At 32.3% G+C, this 12,051-nt stretch overlaps 1 protein-coding gene across 1 annotated transcript; it reads right to left on the bottom strand.

The window, feature by feature from the left end:
- Positions 1 to 501: 501 nt before the first annotated feature.
- Positions 502 to 6,106, bottom strand: LOC111708723 (uncharacterized). The gene is made up of 8 exons (XM_023482182.1): positions 5,993 to 6,106; positions 5,880 to 5,924; positions 5,619 to 5,671; positions 4,355 to 4,420; positions 3,573 to 3,642; positions 2,201 to 2,261; positions 705 to 757; positions 502 to 637 (listed from the first exon to the last, which is right to left on the bottom strand). The coding sequence occupies exons 1-8, from the start codon at positions 6,008 to 6,010 to the stop codon at positions 566 to 568; spliced, it is 438 nt and encodes a 145-aa protein (XP_023337950.1). The 5' UTR covers positions 6,011 to 6,106; the 3' UTR covers positions 502 to 565.
- Positions 6,107 to 12,051: the final 5,945 nt, after the last annotated feature.

Here is a 12,051-nt window from a genome sequence, read left to right as displayed (position 1 = left end):
ATAAATAAAAAGCCCTGAAATACGCGACACATTTTATCCAACAGCTTAGTGAAGTTGGGCACAAAATATCATATAATTTTCAGCGGCATAACCAAGTGAATAGTGATTAAGACGACATTCTAAAAATTCTTCCAACGTATTCATATTTATGAGTTTAACTGTAGTTTAATTCTCCAATGAATAAAAGAAATAAGTTTATTCCTCCCAAAGATTGATTTAAAGGATTAAGTTTAATCCTCTAAAAGAATGATTTATAAAAGCAAATCAAGTTCTCCAACAAAATAATTTAAAGAGATAAGTTTATCCCCCAATGAAACAATTTAAAGGATTAAGTTTGATGACATAAGACAATTATTTAAAGGATTAAGTTTAATCCCATAAGACAATTATTTAAAGGATTAAGTTAGATGCCATAAGACAATTATTTAAAGGATTAAGTTTAATCCCATAGGACAATTATTTAAAGAATTAAGTTTAATCCCATAAGGCAATTATTTAAAGGATTAAGTTTAATCCCATAAGACAATTATTTAAAGGATTAAGTTTAATCCCATAAGACAATTATTTAAAGGATTAAGTTTAATCCTCCGAGCATTATTGAACCATACACAAAAGCTGGGGCAATCACGTGATAACTCTGAAATCACAAGAAAATTATATTCCAGAAAAAAGTTGAATTTTCTAAATATTAAAAAGATATTTACGATAAAAGTCTCCTTTATTTCCAGGCTGAATATCATGATAAACCAGTAGAAACCTGAAATATATTAGAATTGAATAGAAGTATAAGGTGAGGTGTCCCATTTAGTTAATCAGACCAAGGTTGTATAATAAGGTTGGTTACTCTCTATGCGCTCCAATGTAGAGAAAATGTCCTCCCCTAAGATAGATAGACCTCGTATGATGTCACTGATTATTGAGGCAAGAGTGACGTCATATGAGGGTTTTATATATCTATCTCAGGAGACGACATTTTCCGTACATTGGAGCACATTGAGATTATTATGCAACCTTGGTTCAGACATTCTGATAATTGCAGCAGCTAGCTTAGGTGTAATAAAGCAGTAGTCACTAATCACTAACCAGTATGCCACATCTCAGAACCAGTATGCCACAACTCAGAACCAGTATGCCACAACTCAGAACCAGTATGCCACAACTCAGAACCAGTATGCCACAACTCAGAACCAGTATGCCACAACTCAGAACCAGTATGCCACAACTCAGAACCAGTATGCCACAACTCACCACCAGTATGCCACAACTCACCACCAACATTTTAAAATTCCCAACAGAGTGTTCCAAAATTAACTATTCAATTACTGTGAAAGTTTTCACAGAAAAGATTAGAATAATATTCAGGAACTAGACTTAGAGTGCGCTTAGCGCACCTTTTCAATTGAAATATTTAGCTTTTGCAACTTTTCAAGTCGCCATTGTACATTGTACTCAGTGGCGCAACTGGGGGGGGGGGTGAACCGAGTTGTGCCCCCATCAGTATATTTCGCCCCCCTGTTCCCCCACCCTCATTCCCCTCACTTGACTCCAGCATGATCATGATTGTGAACCATCTTTTATAAGTTTTCCAAACTTAGAAAAAATAAAAAATAATTCTTTGACGCTTCTGACATCATTTCTAATAGAATTTTCTCGTTTTCGACTTAAAGAAAGTCATTCATTCTTAATTTTTCTTCTCTCAAAAAACCTGTTTATATGTTACTTCTCATGAGTGTTGCAATACATTTATATAGATCTTACAAGTATCACCATCATTTACTTAAAATGATTGTCTAAAAATAATTTAATAAAAGGAAAAAATTATTAGAAAAAATTCAAAGAAAATTATTCCCCTCTTCTTACCTTTATTAAATCTATGTAACCCCGCCATATATGAAAAATAAAGAAATTAAATTGTATTCCAAACAAAATCTCGTATTTCTTATTACAAAATTTAATTTCTGAAATAAATTAATACAATATATGACAGAGGGGGGGGGGATAGTAATTAAAACATGGACGACGAAACCCCCTCCCCCTCAAATTTTGTAATGTAATGAATCCCTGACACGACCCATGGAGTTTTTTAGGGGAATGTGGGTACTCCTTTTCCATTTCTTTTAAGGTATTATTGGTTCTTAAAAATAAGGACTTTACAGGAAATTTAAGAAAAAAATCGGAAAATGACCTTTTTATTTTTTACCTGTCAGAAGAAACATAATTGCAACGAAGCCATAAGCCATAACCTGGTCACATGCTTCTACCTAAACATTGCCATAACCTGGTCACATGCTTCTACCTACCTAAATATTGCAATAACCTGGTCACATGCCTCTATCTAAACATTGTTATATCCTGGTCACATGATTCTACACTAAACATTGCCATAACCTGGTCACATGCTTCTACCTAAACATTGCCATAACCTGGTCACATGCTTCTACCTAAACATTGCCATAACCTGGTCACATGCTTCTACCTAAACATTGCCATAAACTGGTCACATGCTTCTACCTACCTAAATATTGAAATAACCTGGTCACATGCCTCTATCTAAACATTTTTATATCCTGGTCACATGATTCTACACTAAACATTGCCATAACCTGGTAACATGCTTCTACCTAAACATTAACATAACCTGGTCACATCCTTCTACCTAAACATTGCCATAACCTGGTCATATACTTCTACCTACACATTGCCATAACCTGGTCACAAGCTTCTACATTAACATTGCCATAACCTGGTCATATGCTTCTACCTACCTAAATATTGCCATAACCTAGTCACATGCCTCTATCTGAACATTGTCAAAACCTGGTCTCATGCTTCTACCTAAACATTGCCATAACCTGTTCATATGCTTCTACACTAAACATTGCCATAACCTGGGCACAAGCTTCTACCTAAACATTGCCATAACCTAGTCACATGCTTCTATCTAACCATTGCCATAACCTGGTCACATGCTTCAACATAAACATTTCCATAACCTGGTAACATGCTTCCACCGAAACATTGTCATAATCTGGTTAAATGCTTCTACCTAAACATTGTCATAACCTGGTCACAAGCTTCTACCCAAACAACTTGGGAACAAGCTTCTTCCTAAGCATTGGCAAAAATTGGTCACAAGGTTCTACCTTAACATTGTCATAACTTAGTCACATGCTTCTACCTAAACATTGTCATATCTTGGTCACATGCTTCTACCTAAACATTGCCATAACCTGGTTACATGCTTCTACCTAAACATTGTCATATCTTGGTCACATGCTTCTACCTACCTAGTATTCGGCATAGATTTATTACTTTAAAAAAACATTTAACTTTATTTTGGTTTTTTAAGATGCACCTAAAAATTGTATGATCAAAAAGATTTTTTACCATTCTGCAAAATGTTGACTTATATAAAAAAGTTAATCGCTTGTTAACGAAAGATTGGGGGTTTCTCCATTTAAGCATATCTTTTGCCAGAGTCAACATCTTTCATGAGAGAATTTTTTTTAAATTGCATGTTTGACCGCGAAAATTTTTTACTCTTCTTCAAAATTTCCTTAAAAAACACTTACCTCTCTATAATGATGCTTAAGTTTATGCGCTCTACTGTGTAAGGCTTCTTTATGCCTATTTTCAGATAATCTACACAAAACATACATTTTTGAGATAAAAAATAAGAATTATTTGCAAAAAGAAAATTACAAATACAAATGACAAATATACCCCATACCATCAAACGCATTTGGTAGAGTTTAAAACTGTGACGGTTATACTAGGCTTTTAGAACGGACACTTCAAAGTTCTGCAGCAGTGCAGCCCTTTTTTCTTGAAACAATTTTTGCTTTTAAATGTTGCTTTTTAGGCCGTCGTTTTTTCAGTAGTCCTTCAGAAAACAATTTGTTTTGGTGATAATTTGCTATATTGCTGTATTTCCCATTTTCTTTTAAAATTAAACATTGGTTCAGCCGTTTAGACGATTATTATTGGATGCAAACAAAAAAAGACAAGCCAAATAAAATATTTATATCTAGATAGACGTTAGAAAAGTGCGATAAGTTAGGGACAGATCACTTAATTATACGATAAACTAGGTTGGGAACCCAGCCTTGCCCCCAGGGTACCCATCGTTACTCCCACCGTTTACCCCCACTTGTTCTTAAATTACGATTTTAGCTATATTTCTCTATAAAAATCACTCAACTAAGAATCTCAAAACCAAGCCTAGGCTATGTCCGTGGTTCTCTCGAGTTCCCCAATTTAGAATTTGAGGTAAATTGGTCAAGGGGATCAAAATTCATTTGATAAAACTCAGAAATGAAAACTTAAATAAAAAAACATTTAAATACAAAAATACCTAGCTGTGAGAAGAAGATCGTTCTTAATCATTTTTCTCTCATTATTCAGAGAAGAAAGCTCAAAACTAAATAATTTTATAGATTAATATTAACAAGTTTGATTTATATCGTTTAACTCTGGTTTATTATTTTTCGACGCATTCGTATATAGTTAATATTTCATAATATTTTTGATTTAAAAAAAATAATTTTCGCTAGCGCTGGATTTTCGAACATTCCTGGAAAATATGAAAATGTCGTCTTCATTATCAAAAACCCTCGAAACAGGAATAAATGTTTTCAAAGGTAACTTTCAGATCATGAAAAATACAAAATATTATGAAAAATCAACTATTTACGAATGCGTCGAAAGATAATCGATGACTATTGTTTGTAATATCTGGATGATTTGTTTGGGATTAAATTGATTTGTTTACGATCTTTCTGAATTTGTACAGACACTACGTTCTTCGGTATTGGTCGTTTTTAACAATTTTCTCCTTATAGACGCAACAGATAGAAGTAATATTAGTAGCCATCAAAAGCGCTTTTTTATCGCATTCAGCCTATACCCCCTTTCATTTTTCGCGAACACTCCCTTTTAATTGACTGTAAGCGTTATTTCAAAGTGACCCTCTATGCAAAGATGGTAGTATTCGATTTGCAACGGTACCTTCAAAAGATTTGTCTGATCAAATATGAATTAGATATAAATGTTTTTTTTATAAACTATTTATTTTCATTTGCGGTTTCTCTGCAAAAGTGACGTGAGCATTTTTTGCTTATAAGATATAAATAGTTTTCGAGTAAAAAAAAGATTCTATCTAAACTTTTAATCTTAGCACTCAAATCTTCAAAACTTACAATCTTAGCCCTCTTATTTTTCAAACTCCCAATCTTAGCCCTTTAATATTCCAAACTCCCAATCTTGGTCAATTGTATTTATTTCGCGTGTACAAAAGGATTTGACATTTTCTATAAAATAGTTTCACCCTAACTCTAACCTTCTAATCTTCCAGTCATAGCCCTTTAACCCTCTAACATGCCAATCTTAACCCTTTAACCCTCTAACATACCAATCTTAGCCCTGTATTCTTCTAACATGCCAATCTTAGCCCTGTATTCTTCTAACATACCAATCTTAGCCCTTTCATTTTCTTCTCTTTTAAACCTAGCCCACTAATCTTCAAACTATTCAATCTTAGCCCTTTAACTTTTGCCCCCTAACCTTTCAACCTTTAACCTTTCTATAAGCTGTTCTTCATACTGCAAACTTATAATAACCTGGTAAGTTTTGGAACTGGAGTATAGCTCTCAGGGTAGTCAGATACATCAGACTGATTACAGAAATAATAATGATACCATTAATACTGTATATATAAGTATCACAATTAGTAACGATTTATTTCTATCATATTAATAATAGAGATACTGAAAAAATACTTTTGTATTCAGATACTTCTAATTAAAATGACATGTTGTCAATAATAAAAATAATATAAAAAAATTTATAAAAATTACTTTTTATTACTTGTTAGTTATTACCTCCGTATCGTTGTGTTTATCACTTGATTCAGGAATAACAAGATTCTGAATTATAAAAATAGATTTATTTTTGAAACTTGCAGTTTATTCGGACTAAAAGAATAATTATTCACCTTTAATGGTTTCGACATTTTTCTCTGTAAAATTTTAAGAAATTTATTAAACAGATGCTTATCAGGCGAGTTTTTCTTCGGAAAAATTCAGAAAAATCATTTTCAAATTGAAAAATATGAAGTAAATATAATCTTTTATAAAACTAGAAATTATAAACGACGATTTTAAACATATCATTGATTTTAACAGTCATTTTTGAAAATATTTGTTTCTCGAAATCTGAAATTGATTCATTTTTGAAAATAGTTTTTCTCGAAATCTGAAATTGATTCATTTTTGAAAATAGTTGTTTCTCGAAATCTGAAATTGTTTCTTTAATCTTTTATTCTTCAGAAGTGACGGAGATAATATAATTCTTAATTCTTATTTTATAGAATTCTATATTTGTAAGTTTGAGAATATTATGATTGGAACTGAATAAGAAATTAACTTGACAGTATGTTATAGATATATACAGGTTTCTTATCAGAATTCAGATAGCAACTCATCCTTCATATCATTTTAGATTTTTAAGCATCTTATCTGAGAAGATATAACCCCTACTTCCCTCCACCTATACTTCCATTTTAAATTTTTAAGCATATTATCTGAGAAGACTTATTTCCGGCCACTGCAGGAGCCAACAAATAAAATGCTATTTAAGACCAACAATTGCTAGCAATTTAACCACTTAGGATGGAAGCTGAAACTGCATATATGCATCTAGCATACTTGAAATATTTCCTTGATTATTAGCGAAAATGCATTTCAATGAAAATGTGGGTTTAAATACCATTTCATCGTTTGACAGAATTGACCTTTCACGCCAATTCAACATACGGTTACCCACAAAAGATGAGACTTCAGAGATTACTTTTTTGAAATTATACTGTCTTTTTCTTTATCTATATGACAAAGCTCATATAAATATATTTATATGTATATATGTTAGCTATAGCTGGCCAAACGACTGGACCAAATTGGCTGAAATGGGGAACACATGGGTACCCATGGGGTCACAAAGGTTTTAAAAAATGTATTCAAAAATAATTTTTCTTCTTCTTCAAAATTCATATTTCTTTTTGATTTCACGGGCAACGCTAGGCACTTCAGCAAGTATCTCGCTCATATATATATATATTAATATGCAGTTAGCTCTAGCTGGCCAAACGGCAGTTTTTTTCTCTTAAAAATTCATTTTTTTAAAAATTCCACTGGCAACGCCGGTCACTTCAGCTAGTTTGTATACTACATGGAACCTAAAACAGTAAACTTTTTTTCTCTTTCCAAATCATTAAATAAGCCATTACAATACTACATTCCAGGCAGATATTTTAATTTAACCCTAGAGTCGTCATATATATTTATATGTTTCAGGTTGTCTTTAAACTGTCATACTTCGTGGGTGTGGGTAACCCTGTCCGTAACAACAATCTTGAAAGAATCATGATGATTGTTACAATTTGTTGTTCCTATTTTCAGAAAAGCTTCTCAATAGCATGCCTAAGGGAAAGAAACCCTAGTGCAAAACAGGAAAAATATCTGTCTTAATAAACTATAATGTGTGAAAAGTTTAAAATCTAGTTTTTTAGTCTTTTGTCATTAAATTTTACTCTTTTTGAGTCGTTTAAGTCTAAAAAATGTTCGTCTTTGGTTCCTAATTATGAAATTTTTTGTTCCTAAAAAATCCCCCCCCCCCTCACTTAAATCCTTTATCTGCCCCTGTGCGGCGATAAGATTCAAACTTTTAAATACAAGAGCTAAGATAATCGAGTCAAGTCTAACTTTTTGTTGCATAGTACTCTAGGAGCGGACTTAACTATATCCACCATACATTAAGTTTTGAACTCTTGTCTCAATGGCTGGGCACCAGGGAACAAGAATAAGGGAATGGAAATGGCGCTGGTCTGGCATGAGAAAAGCCAGTCGCACTGCTTTACAGAAGGGTTCCTTATCATACAAACTCACTCTTTTGGTACAGGCACACACACATGACGTTTCCGCCCCCTGCTAGTCAAGTTTAGTTCACAGTATTTTAGTTCTTTTTTAAAGTTATCGTTTGTTAACAATCTCAATCTTTACATTAACAACGTAAAAGGAAGATATATTTCAGAAATTGTTAAATAAAATATCGGGCTAGTTTTTTTTTTAAATCGGTTTTCTTTCACACGCTGGTTTTGTTCTCAAACATGAAAATGTTTTGCTTGAATAAATTGTTTTTCAAACTTTTCGTAAGAAATTGAGATAATCTCCGGATTTAGATTCAAGCAAACTAGCAACTAAAAACAAACTGAAGGAGGGAGCTTTAAACCTTAGAAAAATTTGTTTATTTTTTTATTTTTTTTTCTGCAATCTAAACATGCACTATTTTTTATTATTCTTTGAACGGTTTAAATAAAATAAAAGACGACATATCTTTTGATATTTGTGATCTGCATTTATCCGTGCCTGAAGCTATAGCGGACATTGCCCTGTTGCCAATACCCTAAAAATGTTAAACCTTCATGTTTATTTAGTGCACCAACAATAAACGTGTTTTCATTTTTTAAACTGCATAGGTGCACCATGCATACGATGCATTTTAACTTCTTGGGCCATAGAGCAGGGCGGCGTGAATTTCTTGAAAAAAAATCCTGACATTCAGATTCAAGCCTAACGGATGTGCCGCGTGTGAAATGTCAAGATGGCGTGCACGTTTAAGAAATATTAGATATCTAACATGTGTATCTATTTCTGTATTTACATGGCGTCCCATATGATGTATATTAGATTATCTTCAAGTAAAAATATGCACAAAATACTCCCAAAATCTTTGTATTTTCTGCGTGCGAGCGAGATTTATATTAGGCTTATTCAAATTTACAAGATGATTGATTTAAAAAAATTCCTGTTAGTCCCAAAAATACCAATTTAGAGCTATGTAGTATGAACGATCCAATGCGGTGGTCTAAAAAATCGTCGAAAATGTGTCAATTATGATAAAATATAGCATTTATGGCCTAACCAACAGGGCATGTATATATCAGATGCAGAAATCTTCTCCGTAAATTTCGAATCGAAAGCACTAAAAAATTTCTAAAAATGCGATTTCGAATCGTATATATAAATATGATGTGTGTTAGTGATAAAATATGTGTGTACACTAAATTATATAATTATTTAATACTCCATATGTGAAAAATTAATAGTATAATAGTATTTTTTTAAACACAAAATAAAACATGATAATTTATGATGGTTTAGCTTAAAAAGTTTATTAAATATAAGTCTATTGAATATATAATATTGATAAATTTTGTTCTGCAATGAGTATTTGTTTAAACAAACTTTCATATTGCAATCACAACTAAATATGCATTCCTTTCTAAAAAGCTGTTTTTTTGGTATGCAACAATTTTCATTGAATCCCGCAAATATGTAAACTTATTAATGCATGTCCAGTCCAGCTCTTTGTCATTTACTCTCAGAACAATTATTATCAATTAAATTCGGGATTCAATAAAAACTCTATAAGCTACGTCTTCAAATATTAATCAGTATTTCTTCAAATCTTAATTGTATCTCGAGCATATTATTTGAAAAATTGCTAAGTTTCTTAGCCCTTTGATTATATTTCTGTAAAAAACCTTCCTATTAAATACAATTTCATTTCTGTTGGTTTTCATTTTTCTGAGAGTAAATGATACATTGATACATGATGAAAACAAGTAATTAGTCTAGGTTCTAAAATATTAAAAAAATTTAAAGGAACCCATTTTACGCACTTATATATACATAAAATGATTCATTAAAAGTATCTAAGTAGTTTCTTTGACCGTAGTAGATTTGACATCCACCATTAACAAAGTGTGGACCCCACTCTCGTTCTCTCATTAACTGTAGTAGATTTTGGCATCCACCATTAACAGAGGATGTAAAGTTACAGAGTAACAAAAGTTTGTATACGTCCGATTATAACTAATGAATCCCTTTTGCCTAAAATTTTGATTGAGAAAGTTAAAATTAAAAAGTTTGACTTTTTAGAGAAATCTCCAGACAAAACTGGGTTTCCATGCTAGTAGTTTTGCTTTTTTACTTTACTATTTGAGGTTCTTGCATTTATAGTATTTTTACAGAATATCTCAGGCTCTCAGACTCAGAGAAACAAATTGAGTCTTTGTTAAAAACTCAGATTTTCTAATCCCTACATCTTTGCAACCCGATAGCTACATGAGAAGTTTATTGAAATACTATATTTCCCCAAATGTTGGCCACAATAATTAAAAAATTAAATTTATAATTATAAAATTTATATTAAAAAATTTGTCGGCAGTTGTAACCTGTTGGCCTTTGTCACGAATAAGCTATGCAATTTTAGAAATATAGGATACTAGAAATTCAAGGCGCTTCGCGCCCTTCTTTCTAGCCTTAGAGGACGCTTCGCGCCCATCTTCTAAATTAGTTGTGAACATGTTCTCTTTGTGTACATCGTAAAACAAAACAAAAATAATTCGCGGATTTTCACAAAAAATTTCGCGGATTTTCAAAATTTTTTAAAAATTTAATGACGATCGAATTTTGATGGAGACAAATATTTGAAATTTTGATTTTTCATAAACCTTCCCTGGGGTCCCTAGATGTCCCACAAAAAATTTGGGCCCGATCGGTTCAGCCATTTTGACGTTTATTGGATACAAACAGACAGACAGACACCCAAACAGACAGACAGACAGACAAGCCAAATTTATATATAGATATATTGGGCTAACCTAAAAGGCCATATAACTTTAAGCTACTTTAATCTGACGAACTTTATTTTTAAATGTAAACTAAATGATTTGACAGAAAAGTAATCTTTTTTTGATTAAAAACGTGATTTTTCTCTAAACTAGCAATCAATTTAGGAACATCAATAGCGGGCTAATAGATTAAAAGGAGATTATATTTCTATGTTTACGTTTTCTAAGTATATTTTTCATTAAAATGATGAGAGAGTTGCGAGGTTGTGAGATTTTTAGAGCGCTTAAAAGCCCAGAGATTTCAATGCTGTAAAGGGCAGAGAGTAGGANACATTTGTCCTCAACCGAACCTTTATCTAGAGTTGAAGGTTTAGCTCTAGGTTTAGTGTTAAACCAAGGGTAGAGAAGAGTAGAACTACAAAACGTAAACTTCAGATCGTGACTTCACACAGACTAAACGTTTTAGTGTTAACGTATTTAATATGGAGCAAAATATGAGGAATAAATAAGAGGACATGAGTGGGGGGGGAAGGTCATACGTTGGTTTAAAATTTTCATATTGCAAATTCTTTCCTTTTTCATGCAGAGCTATGTTTTAGTTTCCAGTAATTCTTCAAATAAGTTAACAACGTTTTTTATCAGCAGTTCTTCAAATTAGATAATTGTTATTCACAAGAATCCTAGGGGTACTTTTCAGATTTAGCATTTATCTTTGGAATTATTTACCCCAGTTTAATATACATCAGAACCTGTAAAGGGACTGAAGATGTTTTTATTCTTACTAGAAATTCTTTCTAGGCTTTTAGGGCGCTTCGCGCCCATCTTCTATTTAAACTTTTAATTGTGGCTTTATCTGTGAGCATCTTCTCTTTGTACAGTATAAAACAAAAACAAAGAAAGTTTGCGGATTTCATAATATTTTTTCGCGCATTTTCAAAATTTTACAAAAATAAAAAAACTTTTAAACACAAATTTTTAAAATTTCAATCATTCCTAAACCTTCCCTGGGGTCCCTAGATGTCCCACAAAAAATTTTGGCCCGATCGGTTCAGCCGTTTTGACGTTTATTGGATAGAAACAAACAGACAAGCCAAATTTATATATAGTTATACCAGACATGTTTAATATACATCAGAACCTGTAAAGGGACTGAAGATGTTTTTATTCTTATATACCAGACATGTTTAATATTCATCAGAACCTGTAAAGGGACGAAATATGTTTTTTCAAGTGACTCTCCATCTAAAGAAGGCAATGCCTGATGCACAGCGGTACAAGTCAGAGAGACTCTGATAGGGAGAGGGAAACCAAGGGACAGAATTAAAAAATGTTTATGGTTTCGTTGTAAATCACGCATGTGC

This window comes from Eurytemora carolleeae, unplaced genomic scaffold (assembly GCF_000591075.1).
Source record: "Eurytemora carolleeae unplaced genomic scaffold, Eaff_2.0 scaffold903, whole genome shotgun sequence".
Classification (NCBI taxonomy): domain Eukaryota; kingdom Metazoa; phylum Arthropoda; class Copepoda; order Calanoida; family Temoridae; genus Eurytemora; species Eurytemora carolleeae.
The sequence above is the reverse complement of the archived record's forward strand: the minus strand, read 5'-3'. Positions and strand labels throughout refer to the sequence as shown.